The following is a 22,538-nucleotide window of genomic DNA, read 5'->3' as shown; positions in this document are numbered from 1 at the left end:
GATTTCCTAAGATGGTGTTGAAATGACCCAATAAGGAAAGAAAATTATTTTTGACAAATGAGGCTGGGAAAGCTGGATATCCACATGGGAAAAAAAATTGAATCTTATATTAAAAACTTTGTCTTAAGATGGATCATAAGGGCTGGAGTTATAGCTCAGTTGGTAGAATGCTTGCCTCCCATGCTCAAGACCCTGGGTTCAATCCCTAGCCCCATAAAATAAGTAAATAAATAAGTAAATAAACAAATAATAAATAATATAAGATGGATCATAAATCTATAGAAATTCGCAAATCATGCAGAAGAAAATGCAGAATATATTTGTTTTGAAAGTAAGCAAATTTTATTGGACAGGCCACCTCAAGTAGTGTTCATAAAATAAAAATGGAAAAATTAACTTCATTAAAATAAAATATTTTTAATCAAAGGATACCATCAGGAAACATGTAAACAAGTTATACACAGGGATAAAGAATTAATAAAACATGAATATGATGACAGAGTGCTATTTGGTAAATATATGCATTTAGCACTTAAATGATAAATATTGTGTAACAGTTAATTTTAGCTACTGACTGAATTGACAGACTCATAATATTGATAATGCACCCTTTTAGGTATGTCTGTGAGCATGTTTCTAGAGATGATTGGCATGTGGAGCAGTAAACTGACGGGAAAACACCTGACCTGAATGTGTGTGGCAGAAGACAATTGGCTGTGGGCCTGAAGGGACAAAAAGTGGAAGAAGAAGAAAACTTATCAGTTTGTGAAACCTTGATTTACCTTGTGTGGGTACATTTTTTCTTGTTTCTGCCATTTCTTATAAATGTCATATGCCAATTTTGGAAGCATTTGAGTCTAGTCTTACACCAGTATCTATCCAAGCCATTAGCCTCAGACTTCTGTTAGGTCATGCAGAGACTTCCAGCTTCCTAAACTGAGTAGCTACTAGTTCCCTTAGCTCTTCAGCTTGCAGACATGCTGGGAGTATATAGCTTCTGATTATGTTACCCAATCTAATAAATAACCTTTCATAATTATATATACACTGCCTTAGTTTTGTACCTCTAGAGAATCCTAATACACATCACAATTTTTAGGCTTAATATCTTAAAGGAGCAAAAAATTGGTTTAGACATTATACAAAGAAGATATAAGACAGTACATGAAAAACTGCTCAGTCTCAATAATATCTAGAGAATGAAAACTAAAATTACATTGAGATGAAATTACATTAGATAAGAATGGCTAAAATTGAAAAAAATATTAACACTGAATATTGGTGATGTCTATGGGAAATGGCAGCAGTAAGAAAAAATGCTAATGTGATAATGAATGTCAAATATATATTTTACTATCGAGGCAGTATGAGTCTGTACTCCCAGCATCTGGGAGGCTAAGACAGGAGGATAGTGAGTTCAAAGCCAGTCTCAGCAATAGTGAGGCACTAACCAACTCAGTGAGACCCTGTCTCTAAATAAAACACAAAAATAGGGTTGGGGACATGGCTCAGTGGCTGAGTGCCACTGAGTTCAATCCCTGGTTCCCCCCCAAAATATACATACATTTTATAACACTAGGAAGAATTTGGTGTGATGAAATGACCAATAATGTAGTTACATAGGTCATTATAGTCATTGATTTTTGTGAGTTAATCATAGTGTTTTTAATTATGAATTGCTGGATCTCCCTATTGACAACAGCAGCAAAATACTAAGTTGCATTCTAAAAAATGGCCAGGAAATGTAAACTAGGGATAGTGCATTGCTATATAATTTTTCCACAGTGAAGCATTAGTTGGTAAACAGCTAAATAATCCACACAGTAATATTATATATAGAATAGGCAATGCATATATTTTAAAGTATACATTTTTGCGTGTTTTTATATTTTTCTCTTCATCAGCTCCTCTTTCCTTTTAATATAGAGCCATTATACAAATTTCAGATAAAATTTACTGTCTTCATATTTTGTTTTCGTAATCTATTACTTTAGAAAATACAAAGAACTTATGTTAATATGTCCAAAATTAAGGATTGCTATCCAAATTATGAATAAGCAATTTCTTTGGGATATTTCCATACTTTATACCCACAGATTTCTGTTACTGGTTGTTAATTGAGATATGGGATAAATACAACAAATACATGTGGTGAGGGATAAGAAATTTAATGTTATTACAATGTTATTAATAAGACATTATAAGTATTATAATATTACATTATTAAAAAAAACATATAATCATAAATTCAAACCAATTCTTAGAAAGGATTAACATGCTGATAAGATTAACTTTCATTTTGTTTCCTGTAATAGTCCAAATTGTTGAAGTAGTTATCCTGAATAAAAATTTTCTGTTCTAAAAGTTGTATTTTGAAAGTGTTTCAAGGAAGAGTACTTTATTTCAAACATCAATAAAAGAGTTTTGAATTCGAATTACTTGAGTAGGATGACATTTGTCAGATTTATCCATTGTAAAGTGAATATTATTTCCTTTCCATTGTTTATTCTTAGAAAGTAAGTCAATGAATTCAGAGAAGATTCAAAAAGGGATGGGAATGAGTTCTAACTTCTTAAGGGGAGATTGAATGCTTAAATGATTTTGAATTTTTTTTAAGGAAGATTTGTCTAAGGGAAGAGAGGTTTATAAAGGAAAGTGTGACATATTCTACTGTAAAATTTTTGCAAAAGAAGAATCAAAAGTCTTCATTGATTTTGGCAAAATGAACGCCAGTTAACTAAGAATATCACTTTTAATTTAATTATGAGACTGAGATCCAGATGAGTGTGAAGAAGAATAAATGAGAAGGAATTAAAGACAGTATACATGGACACTTTAGAGTTACTCAGGTGGAACAAGAAAGAATGACTATAGCCCAGGATTCATGTGACAATGACAATCACATTCTGTTTTTTGAGTATATTGTGTTCTGGGAACATAATTCTCAATTTTAATCCAGATTTTTAGCAACTTTAGTCATAGGAAAATATAACTTTTAGAATCCTCAACTTGAGTAAATTTAAATTAAAAAATTTCATATATCAAAATCGAAAGTTGCTATCATGGATTTTCTTTTTAATCATCTGCATAGAAAAGATTTCTGTAAAATTAGAAGCAGATCTAGATGAAAAGGATTCTTCACTGCTTGGAATAAAATTTGCAGCTAACCTGCCCATAATTTTCCTGGTAGTTCACATCAAATATCAACAGATGATTTGGACTTTCTTTACCTACCACTGCTCATGGGTACTCATTATTTAATAAATTTTGTTTTCACAATTGCAGGTGGCTTTGCAACTATTCTTGATTATTGGATTTTTACAGGTTAGTGCATTTTTCAGATCTTGACAGTTAGCATAGCCATCTTCATAATCACAACCATTGGCTGAAATTAAAAAAAAATTAAAAACCTTATTATCGTTTTCCTCCATAGCAGCAACACACAGTAAATTCAATGTGAATTTGGAGAAGGGAAGTGAGCTACCAAGTTGATCTCATTACACTTTGATGATTGTCTCAATCTTGAGAAGAACAAACTTTGCTTTATTTTTTGTTCAATTTGAGGATTTAAAAATGTTTCTAAGATAAACTGGGCTTTCTATTTTTAAAATGTACAGTAGGAAATGCTAGTGAGTGGTATTGGTCAAATTATATTGTTATATTGAAAGCATGTGTGAATGTGCAACAAATCCACCACATGTACAACTATAGTGCACCAATAAAAATTGTGGAAAAAATAAAATATATTCCAAATTAAAAAAAATAGAATAAAATTCACATAAGTGAATCTGTCTAGAATTGCGTTATCCAAAATGATAGCACTAGACATATGCTTGTTCAATCTTACATTTAATTAAAAGTAATATTTCAGAACCATGGCAACACCAGTTTTATACCAAGTGCTCAATAGTCATTGAAATCTAAAAGGGGGCTACCTTAGAGCATAGTGAAAATCCTGAATATTTTCATTATTGTAGAAATTTTATGGACACAGTTAACCTAGACTCTAATGTCACTAGTCTTTCTCACAGGAGTAATTTTGTAGAAAGATAAAGATATAGAGTATCGAACATTTCTATTTTCTAACACCCCTCAGTGGACAAAAATTGAACAAATCTCAAATTATATTCATCATCCTATCTATAATCTTTACATTTTGTTGATATCCAGGAGCCCATAACCTTCTATTGATCCAGTTTCAGAGAAATGGCAGTTCTAACAACTGAATAATTCAAAACAGGAACTAGGAAATAACAGGATCTTGTTTCTTTTTACTTTTTGTTTTAGATTTTTGAGAAAGGGTTTCACCAATGTCATCTAGACTGGTCTCAAATTCATTCATTCAAGTGACCCTTCTGCTTAAGTCTCCCAAGCAACTGAGACTACAGGCATGCACCACCATAGCCAGCACTCTCTTTATTTTTTTATCAGCATTTAATAAGCACAACCAACAATTACTAACTATTCTTCTCTCTCTCTCTCTCTCTCTCTATCAGCTGCTTACTACTTTTCATTCCTTTGGCACTAATACAGTAAAGATTTACATTTGTTTGTGAGTCCATATTTATCAACTGTCTCATAGCTAGCTTTTATTCTATTATTTCTTCATACTACCTCCAGGAACTCTTTATAAAACACACTCCTGATCATAACACTTCTGTGTAAAATCTTTCAGGTAGATACTCATTACTGATGGATAGGCTCAAATTTCCTTAGTGAGGCATGGACACTTGGATTTTATTTCCTTTAGTTAGAGGTTTGACATCATCAAAATGCTGAAGAATAGTTTCAAAATTCATTTAGAAAGGATTGATATAATTTACTCAGATGAATGTAGTTTGAAAGGTAAAAAATCTTAGTGAATTGGTCACATGCATTGTTCATAATAATTTTACTAACACAAATAATTTTACAAACCCAAATCCTTACTCTTTGTAATTCCATTAATAATACTGAATATTAGGTAATATATGATATTTATTTTACTCTCTCTTTTCTAAACCATTTGAAATAATACCATATATGGATTTGATTTTAACTTTTAAAAATGTACACACATTACTAATGAAAGGAGGTGTAAGTTATTTTAAATTAAATGTAACAATTCTAAGAACATTATGGATGAATTAGGGAATTGTGATAAATTTATTGGCATATAAAAATTGCTATTTTTGTTTTGCCTCTCTGGACTGAGCCATATTGTATCATTTAAAACCCTTCAATATGTATCTGTTTTCCCTTTTAAAAATGCCAGCTTTGATATAATGACATTGACATTAGTCTTTTCCCTTTTCTTTTTATTTTTTGGTTCTGAAGACTGAACCCAGGGTTGCAATTGAGCTACATTCCCCAGTCTTTATTTTTATTTTGAGACAGGGCCCATGAAGTTGCTTAGGGCACTGAACTTGTGATCCTCCTGCCTCAGCCTTCTGAATCTCTTGGATTGCAGGCCCCTGCTCCTAGCTAATGACACTAATCTTGATGCAAGGATGAATTATTCCCATGGAAACATTTTCAAAGATGCCAATATATAACAAGCTAAGTATAGTCATAAATACACATAAATTGTGGATAATTCTTTAGATTATATATGATAATAGGGTTTTCATTTCAAATAATGCTTAGATACAGAAGCGTGAAAAATTTGTACTTAAAAATACTCTTATGTTATTGGTTTGCATGAAGGTATCACTTAAACTGATTACATTCAGAGTTCTAAATTCTTTAAAAATAAAACGTCGTGCTCTTTTACTACACTAACAAGGTAATCACTTTGAACTTACTGCATAGTCCATCTTCACAATGTCCAGGACAACTGCCACAAGGTGCTCCTTTGTCATAAGGGGTATTTATTCTACTAAGATAATTGCCACTGCAATTTTAAATGAAAAAAAAATGTCATTTAAAAAAATTTCTGTTTAGTTTATACTCTGAGATTAATGTTCATCACCAAATATACATAGATATTTATTAAATGTTTTTACTTATGTTAAATAACCAATGCAAACTGTCATTACCTAAGTGTGTTCAGATAACAATGCAAAGTAAGGGAATAACTCACCATTTCACTAATCTCCTTGACTGTAAATTCAGGACCTGAGACACTGAAATAGAATAACTAGTCTAAAGTGTTGAGAGTGCATTTCAATGTGGAAATACTCTCTTCATTTTCCAACAGACATGGTTGAATTGTTAAGATGAAGTACAACAAGGTGCTGGCTAGAGGTAAAACATATTCCCTAGAGAAAAAGAAGATTATGTAGTTCAAAGGGGTACAGTATGAAAAATACCACTTAAATGTATTTTGCAATTAAAAATGAAACAATGTCATAATTTCTACAATATGAAACAGGGTAAGTAAAGCTTCAATGTAGTTTTTGGATTCCAGGTGGGGTTGTTGATTTTCAAATAATTTTTGGTGTATGTTTGAGAAAGGGAATAGGGTTTAGGAAGATTTGGGAATGTCTATAAGTAGCATGTGTGTGATGTGAATTTTTTATGTTTATCAAAAATGGGAATGTTAGAAAAAGATTAAAAGTGATGGGCTGTGGTTGTGGCTCAGTGGTAGAGTGCTTGCCTAGTATATGTGAAGGACTGTGTTTGATTCTCAGTACCACATATAAACAAATAAATAAATAATAAAGGTTAATCCACACTAAAAATATATCTATTTAAAAAAAAAGATTAAGGGTGACAATCTCAGTCTTACAATAACTATCCTGTAGCTTATTATGAATTTTATCCTCTTGGTCATTAACATGTGAAAATTACTTAAACTGATTACAGCTTATCAAGCTGTCCCAGCTTATCAAGAGGGACAAGTGCCAAGACAATGAAGCTCTCTCAGCCTCTGCACAGAGAGTATAGCTACGTGGATGTAAGCACTTGAAAAATGACATAGTGTTCAGGATATTCTCCCCCTTGCCTCCATTTATTATTCAATAACTCTTATTTCAGGTGTCTGGCTCTCAATATCTCCTCTTGGCCAAGGCATTTGATGCTTTCTCCTAGGGTCTTTCAGTACTCTCAACCTAACACCAATAGGACCTTACTGAATAGTGTCTTTTCAAACTGGAATACCACGTCACCTGAGTTATCTAGAACTTCAAAATGAATCATGTTGGGAGCTTGGTTGAAAACACATTCTACCTCCAGTGTAAAAAAAATATATATATGTATTAAAAATAAATTAAGGGACTAGGATTGTGGCTTAGTGGTAGAGCACTTGCCTAGCATGGGCGAGGCCCTGGGTTCAATCCTCAGCATCACATAAAAATAAATAAATAAATAAAGATATTGTGTCCAACTACAACTAAAAAATAAATACTTTTTTTTAAAAAAAAAAGAAATTAAAACTGACAGATTGTGGATATATGTTCATTATACTCACAGGATTGTGTTTTAAATTTTTGGAACATTCAAACATATTTCTTTAAGAAAGGGTTGGTTTCTTTCTATAAATTAAGATCATGATCAATTGTTCCTACAGTGGTTTTTGTCACAAATTCTGAGAGGCAAAGGCTTAAGGTGTTATCTTCCTCACAATTTGAAAAATATTAAGACTCTCTTAAAAGACTTTGAAGCTCAAGAATTGACCATTTCTTAATGAAATAACACAAGGGTTTTAGATAAGCAGGAGTAACAACATTGAGAAGAAAGGACTGGAATAACTAAATCAGTGAAATACATCATGCTTCATTTGTTCTCACCTTTACCCCTGATCTGACATCAAGCTTTCACTTTCTAGTGTGTGAACTTAGTAAGATATGTTAGTACAAATCCAGAAAACTGTACATCATTCACAACTACACGTGTATTCACAATGTAACACTAAGTCTGGGGAATGGCACTGGAGAGGGAAACCAAATCTTAAGCATTAGGACCGAGCTTCAGAAATCTAGGAATTGGGAATTTGGTCTTTCTGAGAATTTGGTTATGTATGTCTCAACTTTAGAAAGTCCTCTAAAATTCATTTCCTTCCCCTTTTCTTGAGTAACTTTTTAGTTCATTATTATTTTTATAATCGAAACATTAATGTGCATTTGGTATTATTTGATATTAATAGCAAAACATCCTAAAATGTACACTTACGCGGGACAATACTGGCAAACCAGGAAGTATTTTAAATTTTGATTAGTACAGAGGGCAACTCCACATCCAACATGGAAAGATGAGTACCAAACCACCTACATATCAATAAGTGAAAATAGGAGTACATTAGAGAAGAAGAAAATATAAAATAGGAAGAATTACAAACCAGAAAAGAATGCTACTTTGTTTACATATGCCTTATGGATATATTTAATTTATGGAATCAAATTAAAGCATTTTAAAATTATTACATTTTCATGTCCATTTACTCTCCTTTATCCATTTAGAGTAATATTATAAAATACAGAGAATTTTTAATTTTTACCAAAAGCCTGTGAGCTATTGAAAAATGACAGCCCAGATACTCAACCAAGGTCCAGACAATTCTATATCTATTTAAGGCCTTCCCTCAAGTTCAATATTCGAATCGGTCACATTTGGAGAGTCTTTACTTCTAGGGTATGTAGAGCAGCAGGTGTTCCAGTTCTTTTCTTACCTGAGTATAATGTCCAACTACTGCAGAAGGTGTCTTTCCCCCTACATTATAGATAAAATCATGGTGCTCATCATACCAGAGTTGGATTGCTTCTGACCATGAAGGAAGATAGTCTGACATAAAGAGATTCTCACCACAGCTTATGTCTATAAAAGAACAAATCTTTCGTGAGGGAAGTAATAAAGTATGCAATGTGCGTATAGAAGCTCTCACACAGTCACAGAGTCCATATGCTTCAAACATGGTGCCTAAAGTCACTGACGCCTGGATGACACATAAGGAGGGTGCCTCGGGTCCTTAGCACCTATGGCTGTATGTTAGCCAGATGTGCCCAACACATGTATGCTGGCCATGCATGCAAAGCTTGAGGCAGATGGAGAAGCCTTCCTTTACTATCTGCTCTCCCTGGACTCACTCATTTATACAGTCACGTCGTCAAGGTGTTTGCCTCATGCGGGTTCAGATTACTGTGGTAATCATCCTGAATGCAGACACCAACTCCTGCAATTTCTTTCCTGCTCTAGCCCACACTCGCTAGAGATTTTCATATATAAAAATGTGAATAACTGTTAAGGATCATTATTTTGTGTACACTTTGAAAGAAATCTTACAGGCAATCTTTCAGTACCCTAAGCATGAAGCAACGGACAGTATTTTTAAAGTCACTTGGGTATTTTCCCTTTAATCAGCCAATCAGAATATCATAGGCTAAACTCTCCTCCTAGAATTAGGAAAAAGTGTCTTGCAGCCCAAAAAATCTCAATTTTTAAAAAATATCTCAGTATTTTTAAGTTCTGCAAATGTTTAATTTTGTATGTTGAAATGTAATGTCTCTATACTGCTTAAAGAGAATGTAAACCACTCTTTGATAGCTTCTTTAAAAGGGACAGAAAGAAGATTTTTACAGAAGATTGGCATCTTTTAGGCCAATTCTTTCAATCTTGTACTGAATATAATCATGCTTCTTCATGATTTTTAAATTGTATTATCAGTAATACAAATAGTAATGAGATCCTATCTTAAAACTTGTGAGATATCTATTTTCCAGTTGAGCTTGATTTATCTAGGTCTTTTTGATAATTAAAAAAAATGGTATCTCATAGTTCATTTATGTGATATTTTATGTCATTGTTTCACCCTCCTTGATGTAAAAGTCATGTCTTGTAGGTTATTAGTCTTAGAAAATATGCTTGGTGGGCACCCAGAATATACAGACTTTTTGTCATCACATTTTTAAAAGGAAATAAGTGTAACTGATATATTAAATATTTTTAAAGTAAAACAGAAATAATTTGATCAAATTTAATATATGTTATAAACTTAAAAATCATTATTAAGACACAAAGAGGCTACTTTTTTATTAAAGAAATACTGGGTTAGAATTTAGAAATTATAATTTGGGGTATGACACTAATTATTAATCATTTTACTCCAAGCAGTTGGTTTTCTTATTCAAATGAATAAAGGTGGTCCATGACCTGCTTGACTCCTGAGCTGGTTTATAAGTTCAAAGATGATATTGTGTGAGTATTTATGAAATACAAACAATTAGTACAAGGCAGTGATCTCAGTGTTTTCTCTACTATAGAGACGAAGGCACAGTATTATTTTTAAAGTTTTCTAACAAAACATCATAAAATGGTCCCTTGTTATTTTCATTGTCCATTTGTCCAACATATATTTATTAATGTACATACTGGTTCTTCGGGCATCTGGGGCACTGTGTCTGTAACTGCACTGGTTGGCCCACTTTTGGGCATTGGCTGCAGCTTCATTGCTCCATTTCTAAAAGAAGGAAAGGAAAGATGTGCACTTAATGGCTCCAATCTCAAAGGTGCCTAATCTTTGCAGTCAAGTGGATATGTTGGTCTTTTATCATTATACAATTTCCATAGAGGAATTTGAAAAAAAATTTGTTTTTTTTTTCCTCCAAAGAAATGTATATATTGTGTCTACCCTAAGTAATTGAACATTCTAAGACAGGTATTGGTTTATACATGATGGCACAGCAGGCACACCTAAGTCATGTTAATCATGTTAAATATTGAAAATATTTTTTACAATAGAAATGAGCTGGCATACTTCATCCTAATTCCTTCCGTTATTTTTGTTTTGTTCCTATTGATTAATTTAGGGAGACATATGGCCTTTGATGCTGGGGCCAGAAAAGTAGACTGTTTCATTGATCTGATCCTAAAAGAAGTCTTCTTGATCCTCCTGTATTATTAAGGGTTAGAGGAGAGTCAGCAGAACAGTGGCCTTTCATTGGATACCTAAGGATTTGGTTTCACTTCTCTTACCATAACTTAAATTGCTCCAAAAAGCTGACAAGTTATTTAATCATTATAAAAGGAAATGAAGAAATTCTGCCTTGAACATAACACAACTCAAATGAAATGACAAATGAGAGTCCTAAGCCACAATGTTATGTGATGCCACCTACCAAATGTCTGCTCTTACACAGCTCAGAGTGCCTCCAGCTACCTTCCTTAAATTACCACCTCTTACCATCTTTAGCATGTTGCTGGCAGTGGGAGATACTGCTTTTCTTAGTTCATTGTGCTTATTTACAATCTCACTTTGAACTTCCTTTCGAGTGGTTGACAGAGCATTCAAATCTTGATTCTAAAGGGAAACACAATTAGAATTATTTTAGCATACTTGAAAATTCCATGTAATAATTAATAAATCTTTAATTTTTTAAGAGATTAAGAATCATTTTTAAAAGTGTTTATTTCAAACCAACTTTAGTTGTTAAGCATTGCCAATGAAACTAAGCCAAAGCTATGACTTTTAAATGGAAAAGTAGACCATTGAAGTTTAGAGAATGGGGATGTAATTTATGGCATGACAAATTAAAAAATTCACTGAGGCCACAAATGCCAGTTTTGGTTTTAAGAAAAAGTTTCCTTTTCTCTGACTATATGAGTGGTATTATTAAGTACATGGTAGAAACCATGAAGACATTAACACTCCATTAGGCTGCAGCAAGGAAATGTGTGGACAAACATGATTTATTGTAGACTTTAGGAGTAACATTCACCTGACAGAGTGTCAGGTGTCTAGATGAGAAATATTTAGGCATAGACCAAGTGCATATGTAGTGCTCCATATGTAGTAAAATAACTTATGTATTATGTAGCAAATTTTGTAGGATCACTCAAAAGATGATTTTACCATATTTAAAAAAAAATGTCCAAGGCAATTTGAAGGGAATGAAGTCATTCAATTAATGGACTATAGATGACTATCTTTTTATTACCAGAAATGTAACTGAGAAGATATTAATTCCCATGCTGATATTTGAGTTTATTTATTTATTTTTGTATATGTGTGGGTCTGGAAAGTAGAATGAGGTTGTGTGAATTGTTGGCACAAGAGATAAAAGTGATTTGCTGATCCAGATTTACACAACAACATGCTATCTTATAGGAATGAGCAGGAATTTCAAATATAAGTCTAAAGTGGCAGGAATGCTTTAGATTTCATATTATTCCTTGGGATCAGTTATCCTCCAGCCCTCCATACTGAGTACCCTCAAGACTCTCCAAATTCTGTTCTCATAGATGTAACCGCATTTTATTGCTGTTATCTAATAGTATGTTCATTACTCCCTCCTGCTTTAATGTTCCTAAGAACAGGGACCATTGCCATTGTGATGCTTTGTTCAAATAGATCTCAGCACAGCTACTGACTAAAGTGGAAAGAATGCCCAATGTCCTACAGCAATAGTTTAAGGACTCCACAACAAAATTCATCAGTTTGACAACTGAATGCAAAGTGGCCAATTTCTGTGTTTTATCAAAGCAGAAAGTAACACCCCTAGATATTTCCTGTTGACCTCAAAAACCTGATTAATGTAGTTTCATTTTAAAACACAAAAATGTGGGTTTCTGAGAAAGAAGTAATGACTTTTTACTTCTTACACCATCTTGCTTTATAGATAAAAATTCTACTGATGAAGATACATATTTGGTTTTCTATTTAAATATGAATAAACCTTTTAGTACCTGATTAGAAATATTAAAAGTGCACAGTATAAAATTGAAAATTAGTATCTAATTTAAAATGTTTAGATTCCATAAGCAATATGGCATAAGTAAATCATTATAATACCACATAACAAAAATGACAGGAGGAATTTTGTGACATATTGAAGAAGGCAGGATGAATTGTATGTGTTCAAGATCTAAAAAGACTATACAAAAGATGTTTCTGGATCTCTCTGTCATTCCCCTTTTTAAAACTTTACACGTGATGAACAGGAAACAGACCAGAGAGGTAACAGGTCATTGGAAAAGTCATACAATATAATCTTTATAGAAAATAAATTGCAAGGACAGGAAATTACTTGTATGAAACCCTCAATAATGAGAAAAAAGTCTCCAGATTAATAGTTTGATTGTGTTAACACAATTACTATTATTACTGTGTGTCAAATGAGGTTTGAACTGAGTTGTAGTCCTAGGGAATCCTAGCTTGACTTGTGGGCAAAAAGCCAAGAGCTGTGTGAGAACAAACAGCAATGGTCAAATCTAACATCCAGGAGTTTTTCTGGTGAGAAAATTAAACATATTCTCTGGGAAAGACACACCCCATCAAAAATCATGATGATTGGCCCTGTTCCTGGGGTCATTTAAGAAAAGTATGATGTTATAAATAAAGTATTTGGTTTCTAATCATATATGTTATAAGAGTATAGGAAAAAGTCCACCTAAGACCTATAGTAATTTTTTAAGGCTTAAAAAACAAGTATGATTGTTCTAGCACAGTTATCTGTCAAAATTAAATATAGTGATGTATGTGATGAAGTCATGCTAATTTGAGATTGTGTACATATATTATTCATTTTCTGTGGGGGTGACACTGAATTGGATTTAACAAGCACACTTCTTGGAATAGGAGGAATTTATTAGTTTAAACACATAGACATGGGTTGTCCTGCTAGACACAGGGTTCAGGCACATGCAATTTTAATTTTTTGGTGGTCAATTTAAAAAAGAAAGAAAATAGGCGTAATTAACAATAATAGATACTATATAATATATCCAATATTCAATTTCATTTTCATAAGTATTAAACGTATTTCTCTCTTTTTTTTCCACTTTGAATTTTTTGTTGTATATTTTAAGTTTATGCCCATATTGATTCAGAGGAAATGTATATCCAGTGCACTATACACTCATGTAGCTTGGGTGTGTTAACTAGCCTGAGCTACCAGTGAACACTTTGCCATGTCTTAGACCTGGTAGCCCTGTTCACTTTTGGAGATGGATCCAGGACCTGATGTTTCCTCCTGGTTGCCTGAATTGTTCTGAAAAGATAAGCCACCTTAGCCATACCTCATTTCCATATGCAGGAAAGAATGAATGCAGCATGGCAGCCAGGAACAGCAGCACTGGATATGATGCCATCACTGGAAGAACAGAACATAAGGAACAAAGACCTGCATTAAGATGCTCAGTACACTGTAACACAGGTGCAGGGAGTAATGAACTGCTTATCCTAGATTGATCAATAGGGGAACATGGGATGTGCCACATGCAGCAGTAGAATGATAGTGTGATTGTGCTGCTGAAGCTCATCTTCCAGTAGGATTGGAAAGAACAAGGGAAGTACTGAAATGAAGCCCCTCAAGCACACCTAATGATGCTAATGCCACACTGACCTGTGAAGTTACTGACTTTGGACTCCAGGAATGGCTTTTTTAAGTTGACCATTCAGAGCTAGTAATAGTTCCTAAGTATTCCTGTTAGAGGTATACTACTGCTATTAGCCCTTGATGGTTACTTGCCATCCTTTTTGTAAATTGATATTTTTTTTCCAATTTAGAAATTAGCATGTGCCATTTCCTAACAGTAGAATGAAAGAGAATTCAGCTGCAGAAGCTCTCCAGAATGGGGTCATATAGAACAATTGGAAGTGCTAAATTGAAGCTCCTGAAGCACATCTATAAATACGAAGGACACATATCTTTTTTCTCAGTGTTACTCTTTTATCTATTCTCTATAGAAGGTTGAGGAAATTTAAGGACTTATGCACCATTAAAATTTCAGTAATAGCAGTATGAAAATGTTGACTTATTTATTCTGCAGTTTTAAGAAAAGCAGAAGAAGAGTTAGGAGAACAAGTTGATAATCATGAAGGCAGAAAAGGAAGACCATGGAGAAAAATTATTTTGTGTGAAGCTGACACAAAAGATTAATATCACAAGGAGACTTCTTAATGTGTCAGAGATACCTGAGGCCATACTGATGGAACATAAGTGTTTGTACCTGGTACAGTAATAAAGGAAAGGGTTCAGTGTTAAGAATCTGGGGAATTTGTGGGTGTTGATGATGCTTACCTTATCTGTAACTAGCTTTGTGGAATTCAAAGTTAGAATATTGGTGACATAGGGTCACTTCATAGGGACTTTGTGAAGTTTGAGTACATACATTAATATGAAAGCATTTTGAAAAAAAAATAGAAATCATCACATGCTACAGGTATTAGCATTTTCACTAGTATTTTCTTACCATGTGGTATACTTGCTCCCTCAGCCATCAAGGAACCCCTCTGTTGCCAGGCCTTCAGGGACTACATGAGATAAAGACAGGCTTCTGACCCTCCCTGTGAACACTCTGTGTGTGTTGAGGTAAAATCTTTTGACCTCTTCATTCAACTGGAGACAACTCTAAAAGCTTTTGTAGCCTCAGAAATACTGAAGCCACACCATGCCAAATCTCCACTTCTACTTCTGTCTAATCTGGCTTCCTTCTCCACCCTTCCTTAATAATTGATTCCAATCTGTGACATAACTCTTTAAACAATCTTTTTTTCCCCATAATTCTAGTGAGGACACTTTGCTTACTTATATCTTCATTATCCTTTGATCATGTGCCTCTCATACCTTTGATCAAGTTAATCTTTAATCCTGACAGAAACTACATCCTTCAAGAGCATTTCTAAGTCCTTCTCCCTGCAAAAAAATCATAAATGAACTCAAAAAGTACTGATCTTCTCCCTGGATAAGATCATTTAAAGTCTGTACAGTACACTTTTGATTAAATCATGTTTTCATATTGATGTGCACCATTTTATTTATCTAATTTTTTAATGTTCATCTGGCTTTTTTCTATAACTATTGTGAGATTGTAAAGGTCAAAATGCCATCTTCAATGCTTGTGGCTCAGAATTTTTTATTCTGTACCTGCTCAGAGGTACTGCAGAGTTTTAATATCTCCAGAGGACTCTCTATTAGCCTTTATACATGCATACCCCTCTGAAAGCAGCCTCAAGTGAGCCTCCTATAGATTTTGAGAGCAAAAAAAAAATGCATCTTTTCTTCTTCCTCCTTTTTTAAAATCAAAGACAATTAAATTTTATTCTTTAACAAATATTGACCATGTTTTGTGCACTTTAGCATATAAGGCATTGCTATACATAATCAAATAAATAAGACACATTCCTGCCCTCCATTTTCTAGCATACCATTAAGAAAGCCTGATGTTCATGTATAGTTGTACCTCACAGTGTGAACTGGATATATTTTATTATGTGTGCAAAAATGAAGAGTAATGGTTTATTTTCTCTGATGCTGACCCATGTCTGGTGAGAGATGGGTAAGAATCTAGACAATTTGTGGGTTTGGGAATCAACGTTTCTAATGGGGCAAACATAAAAATGCTTCTCCTTCTCCTTCTCCTTCTTCTTCTTCTTCTTCTTCATCGTCACATTTAGCTCCACCTATCCCCTTTCCCTAGGGCTGCTGCATACAGTAGTGTAAGTGGAATATGAACTGTTTGCAGATTCATTTAGTACAGTCATGCAAGAAGACTTGGGAAGGAATTAGGACAAAAAGCTTCTCTTCTCTCTTGCATGTAGACACTTTCTGAATGTGTGCAGTGCAATTTTACATTTCCTTCGCTGTTTGCTCATAATAGACTCTAGATTGTTTTATATTTTCTCACTTTAAAACAGTTGTTTTGCTACATTCTCCTTTTATATACCTTTCTATCAAACTTTTTCTGCTTCCAAAGAGATTAGTGATTTCTCCTGATAAGGTGAGAAAAGCCAAGTCCAGGGATTTCAAAGGTTTTCAATTTCAAGTGTCGATGCTGTATTACTAATTACAAATCTATGCGGGAAAAATGTCTTTCTGGAAAATAAGTGATTCAACTATACTATCACATTTTTCTGCTTCTTTACATTGATTGATATTAGGAATATCACCATGTTTTGAAACACTCACTTAAGTAAGAAAAGGAATTATTTTCTCAGATTAGGTGTGTGTTGAATGTGAAGTGTACGGTAGTGTGTATTTCAGGGTAGGGGCAAGCCTGAAGTTGTAATGAAAATTATTTTTTCGCTCCTGTTCACATCTCAATACTATCATGGCTTCACTTTTATTCATTACAAATATTGGTAGTAATGGAACAAGCACTTTGTCTGGAATCAGGTCAGCAAGAAAACATGAGGGAAACATAAATCCATTGTGTGAGAGGAACTGAGAAAAATTAAGATATATGTAATATAATTGCTATTACAGTTTTACCTTTTTTCTTCCAAAACCTATGTTTGTTTGATTTTTTTAAAAGCCATATTTCCTATAAGTTTTTACTCTACTATTTCTGCCAAATGATCAATTCTTTCTAATTTATTGTCTTCTATTTTTTTAAAATACTCTATGTAGGAACTTAATGATAAAACATTTTTTTCATCTGATTCCTTTATTAATTTGATGAATTCACCAGTGAATTTTCTAATTTTGGATCATCCTTTTAGTCCTAATATAACTCTATTTAATCATGATATTTTTAATATATGTTTCATATTCATGAGTTCAGTGTTTTTAATGATCTTTGAATTTCATTTATGAAAATTGGCTTATTTTATTTTCTGGGTTTATTTAAATCCATTTTAGGAATTAATCCCAGAATATTTCCACTTGTTGCCATTCTTCAGAATACACATTAGGAAGAAAGAACATTTGGAGAAAGTAGACATAATAAGTTAAAAAGTGGCAGAAAATTTAAATGATCCAGGGATTAATTCTTATAAAAGATGAGGATGATGTGGTTTGGATGTTGCCTGCCCTCCAATGATTCTTATGTTGAGAGCTTAGTCCATCAGGGACACTATGGGCAAGTAGTGGGTACCTTTTAAAAAGTGGATCCTAGAAGGAAGTCCTTAATTGACTTGGGATCACCCCTTCGGATGGGGTGAAGTAGCTCTACTATACTACCTGTACAGTTCTCTGGGAGGATTGTTTTAAAAAGTGTCCCCACCCCACTCTGGCTTCCTGTTTGGGAACATGACTGCTTGCTCCTGCATGTGCTCTGAACATTGCTATCCTACCACTGTGGGACACAGAGAAGAGGTCCCTCACCAGAGCTGAGCCAATGCTGGCACCATGCCCTTAAACTTCCCAAACAGTAAGTAAATAAGCCTCTTTGCTTGAGGTTAGTCTGCTCAGGTATTTCATTGCAGTGATGCTTAATGGTCTAATGTATAGATCTGTGTGTGTGTGTGTGTGTGTGTGTGTGTATGTGTGTGTGTGTGTGTGTATGTGTGTGTGCTGCTGGAGAATGAACCCAGGGCCTTGTTCATGTGAGACAAGCACTCTACCAACTAAGCTATATCCTCAGCCTGAATGCATAGAATTATACTAAATGATGTATAGAACTATTTCATAAATGCAATGCAAACAAAATATTAATTCACCAATTTAAAAAAATGCATTAAAAATAGTATGATTAAGTACAGTTATAACAGGTATGCAAAGATGAATCTATATTGGTAAGTTCATTGGTGAAATTCATTACATTACATTTATTACATTAATATACTAAAAATATATGACAAAATGTTATCAAATTCAATCTATACATATAGCTTTAAAAAGATGGAGAATAGAGGAGATTATTAATTTGGTAGCAAGAATATTTTAAATATCTGTAGCAAATATAATGGTTATTAGAAAAATTCTAGGCACATTGCATTTAATATTGGTAGCAAAGAATGACTAATGATATTATTTAACACAATACTGAGACATCCTGATAAAATAATTAAAAAGAAAAAAATGTGTGATATGTGTAAGTCTTGTGAAAGAGAAATTAAATTGTTTTCAAAGAACATGATCATCTATCTAGAGAATACAACTACTTTGCAAGAGGCACTAATGACTTACAAAACACCATTGCTATATGTTAGCAGCACTCACCTAAAAATAAGATTTTTAAAAGCCACTTATAATAGTAACAAAACTATAAATTATCCAGGAAACAAAGATTTTAAAAATTGTTTTATGGAGAAAATTTTAAAACTCTAGCAAAGAACATAAGATTTGGTAAATTAACTTGTTTTCATGCTCTTAATTGGTATGTGCTAACATACTAAATTTATCAATCTTAAGGTAATTTTATAATTCTTTTTAATTGAAATAAAAATTCAGATTGGTCTATAGTAACTAAGTAATCTTTTAAAAGAAAAGCTGGGGACCATTGCACATGCCTTTTATACTAGCAGTTTGGGAGGCTGAAGCAGAAGGACACAAGATTTAGGACACCTTGGGCAATTTAGTGAGAACCTGTCTCAAAAGAAGAAATAAAAACCATGGGGAGGTATCTCAGTGGTAGAGCATCCCTGAGTTCAATGCCCAGTACTGAAAAATAAAAAGGATAATTACTTGAGGGATCTTTATTGCTTAATAAGATGGACTTCAAACCTTTGTTGAAAAAATTTAATGTTATTATAGGAGCAGATAAATGATATTGACTGGTGGAGATGATGAGAAAATGTAAGTGATAGACCAAACAAAATAGCATTAAAAATTCTAGAGGAAGAACAAGATTATCAAGCATATGAGATTGGTGAAAATGTTTAACACATCTAACTAACTAAATAAATAAACCAAATCTTATTTAAGCATTACCTATAAAGGTAAATGTATATGGATTATATTTACAAATAGATAAAATAATTTAAATATCCCTTTGTCCTAAGTTAGTAACAAATATAATTGCAACAGAGATGTGGTGATGGCATGTTTTGTGCCAGGCACTGTGTCACTCAATATGGGCTTCATTTCAAACTAATAAAAACCTGCGTGGTAGATAATGTTACCCAATACCCCAATTTATAGATAGGAAATCCTAGGATCAGAGATGTAATAATAAAATACTATAAACTGTCAAGTAGCAGAACTGACTGGTAAATCCAGGTTTTTTGGTTTGAAAGTCCTCACTCCCCAAAGAGGATAATAGAGAAGTTTTAAAGAATTATGTAGGACAGGAAAAGATGCTTTTAAAAACATCAGCAAATGTGCTTGGAGTGGGTGTATTATAGGTATAGATATACTGACATACTAGTCACAGAATAGACAAGTATCAGATACAGTGTTTTCTACCTTTAAATGTAGTATTTAATCCTGACTCTGGTCACTTTCTTTCATGTCATCATGTGTCTATGAGGCAGCAAATAGTCTGTGCCAACATCCAAAGTGTGCAATAAAAAAAACAAAAACAAAAACAAACAAAAAAAAAAAACAAAGTGTGCAATAATGTTAAACTTCATCATGTGAGAATCTTGAAAAAACTTCTAAATATGAATAACTACCTTGCCAATTCATAAGATGCATGTTTTGTTTTGATATCACTGGAATTCATAGCTGTACCTGATTTACACAACTTGAAAACTCCAACACTTTTTTTTTCTCTATTTACCTCTGCCTCTTGCAAGTCTGAGCTTAACTCAGGGTCCCTGATTCATTTCCCCACACATCATTATAAAGCAGCTCCCGGGCTTGAAACTTGTCATCAATTTAACTTCTTTTGATCCGCCTTCAGAAGTTTAGTCACACAGGCAGACATTCTAGATTTTGGGTTTAACTAGCAGAAGAAGCAACACTGATCCTCTCTAGCAATAGTGTAAACATTCCCAGAACTTCCTGAACAGCATTTAGCCACAGGGAGAAAAGCAATAATGAATCCTTTTAAATAAAATGTTCTCTCTAGTGGTGTGTTATTTCTCTCATGTTGGCTTTTGGCAGTTCTATGGTATATTCTCCAAAATCACTTCTTATGTCACAAGTATAAAGTTTTATGTTGAAACTGCCTTCTTAAAATATACACAATAGACATAATACTAAAATTACCTGCATAAATGTGACAGCCAGAGTAGTTCAACTTTTGATTGGAAAACTTCTGAAAGTTTATCTTTTTCTTTTTGAATTGAGTACATTTCATGGGATAAATTATATTTTATGTTGATGATCATTAATAAACTGTTTTTACCAATTTAAAACTATGAGCAAAGATGACTTCTCATTGTTATATATTCTAATAATGTCTACGTTAATGCATAGCCACATGTGTTCATAGTAGTAAAAGTCACTGATGCAGAAGTATGCACAGGCATATAATAGTTTTTCTTTTTCTATTAAATAGTTCTAATGTAATTGCTCCTGAAAGTCATAGGCAGAAATTGGATTATCTTACAAATTTTAGAATGAAAAAATTCATTAAAATTCACATTTGAAGTGATAGAGCTATTTTTGTTAGCTTCTTAGCTTAAAAAGTATATTGTGATAATTACTCAATAGAATTTATTAGCATAGTTTTGAAATTAATAGATAAATGCATCAATTATATCATTTTGCCACTAACAAGTCATTAATAAATTGGCATAATAAAATATTCATCCTGAAGTAAAGGAAATACCACTTACCGTTGATTCTCAGAACAGGATGAAATATTTGTTTCATCTGTTGTAACAAGGTGGAGAGAGAGAAGTCAGACTTGTATATATATTACACCTATTTCCTGCTTTGGCAAAGTCTGGTCGTGCAAGTAAATCTTGGTCAACAAGGTCTGCAAGAGCATTTGTCATACAAGTGGTTTCAAATTTCATTGCTATTTGTCTCACTGAAATTTTGACATTATTTGATGATTCTCCACATTGCTATCAAAAATAAATTGCTATAAATTTTTACTAATATGCATTTGTAGTTCAATGCATATGTTGCTATAATTTATCCACATTTTTGTCAATTAATACTTTAAAAATTCTTAACCAAATTATTCTCATTGTAACATCAGAGTTTTCAGGATTACTTTATAAGAGTAGTCTTTATTGTTAAGAGCTTAAGATTTATAGTTTGATGAACAGGGTCAAATTTCTGTACCAATATATATGGGGAAATCATTTTTTGACTTAAGTTTTGAAATATGCGAATGGGAATAATATTACCTTTAAGATGAAAATATGATGGGATATGTTCAATGGCTTTTCTTGTAGTATGAATTTTATTGTTATTGTTTCCTACTTTGCGTGCATCTTTTCTTCTGTGTCTGGACAAGCCTGCCCCTAATGCTGGTGAACTATGGGATTACATATAATTTTTATGAGAGGTTGTTTGACCTACTAAGCTAGAGGTAGAAATTCTCATGCAAAGTGGATAAAAAATGAAAAATACATATTTAACTTCTTATTCACACTTACTAATTTTTCTCTAATTTTATATTTATATTTTTATAATTATTATGTGTACCATGCTACATAAGGTATTTTGCTTGCCAAATATTAGCACTTTCATTATAAGCTAAATAAATATACGTATTCCCTTTGAGTCAGAAAGTCCCATACCTATAATCTACTAACAAAGCAACAATCTTCTAAACAACTGTTTCTATTCATTTTGATTCCCTTATCTCCCACATTATTTTTTCTGCATTTACAACCACTATGGTCATTGTTGGTCCTTCACAACATGTTCCCTAATTTTAGGAGTATCCTGAAACTGTTTTTCATTTGTTTATCTAATCTCTGTATTAAGAGGGTAAATAGTTTCCTAATATGCTATAATAAGTTTCAACTACTCTTCTAATGAAACTTATCCCTTAGTCTTTTACTGATCATTATTATGAATCACTACACTCTATTTAAGGAATGCTCCAGGCTGGGGATG

At 33.0% G+C, this 22,538-nt stretch overlaps 1 protein-coding gene across 1 annotated transcript; it reads right to left on the bottom strand.

Moving 5' to 3' along the window:
- Positions 1 to 2,158: 2,158 nt before the first annotated feature.
- Positions 2,159 to 21,329, bottom strand: LOC114095079 (cysteine-rich secretory protein 3-like). The gene is made up of 8 exons (XM_027938244.2): positions 21,299 to 21,329; positions 13,930 to 14,003; positions 11,096 to 11,212; positions 10,285 to 10,372; positions 8,588 to 8,733; positions 8,092 to 8,186; positions 5,784 to 5,872; positions 2,159 to 3,385 (listed from the first exon to the last, which is right to left on the bottom strand). Exons 2-8 carry the CDS (start codon positions 13,999 to 14,001, stop codon positions 3,258 to 3,260), a joined length of 735 nt encoding a protein of 244 aa, XP_027794045.1. The 5' UTR covers positions 14,002 to 14,003; positions 21,299 to 21,329; the 3' UTR covers positions 2,159 to 3,257.
- Between the last annotated feature and the right edge of the window lie 1,209 nt (positions 21,330 to 22,538).

This window comes from Marmota flaviventris, chromosome 6 (genome assembly GCF_047511675.1).
Source record: "Marmota flaviventris isolate mMarFla1 chromosome 6, mMarFla1.hap1, whole genome shotgun sequence".
Taxonomy (NCBI): Eukaryota; Metazoa; Chordata; class Mammalia; order Rodentia; family Sciuridae; genus Marmota; species Marmota flaviventris.
The sequence above is the reverse complement of the archived record's forward strand: the minus strand, read 5'-3'. Positions and strand labels throughout refer to the sequence as shown.

Excerpts from the sequence above, each read along its gene's own strand:
- LOC114095079 (XM_027938244.2), bottom strand. The coding sequence starts at position 14,001 with ATGGCATCATATCCAGTGCTGCTGTTCCTGGCTGCCATGCTGCATTCA. Across the intron at positions 8,734-10,284 it reads CCCAGATGCCCGAAGAACCA|ACATAAGCTGTGGTGAGAAT; the intron begins GTATGTACATTA and ends GTTCTTTTATAG. Across the intron at positions 5,873-8,091 it reads GTTTGCCAGTATTGTCCCGC|TGGCAATTATCTTAGTAGAA; the intron begins GTAAGTGTACAT and ends TTAAAATTGCAG.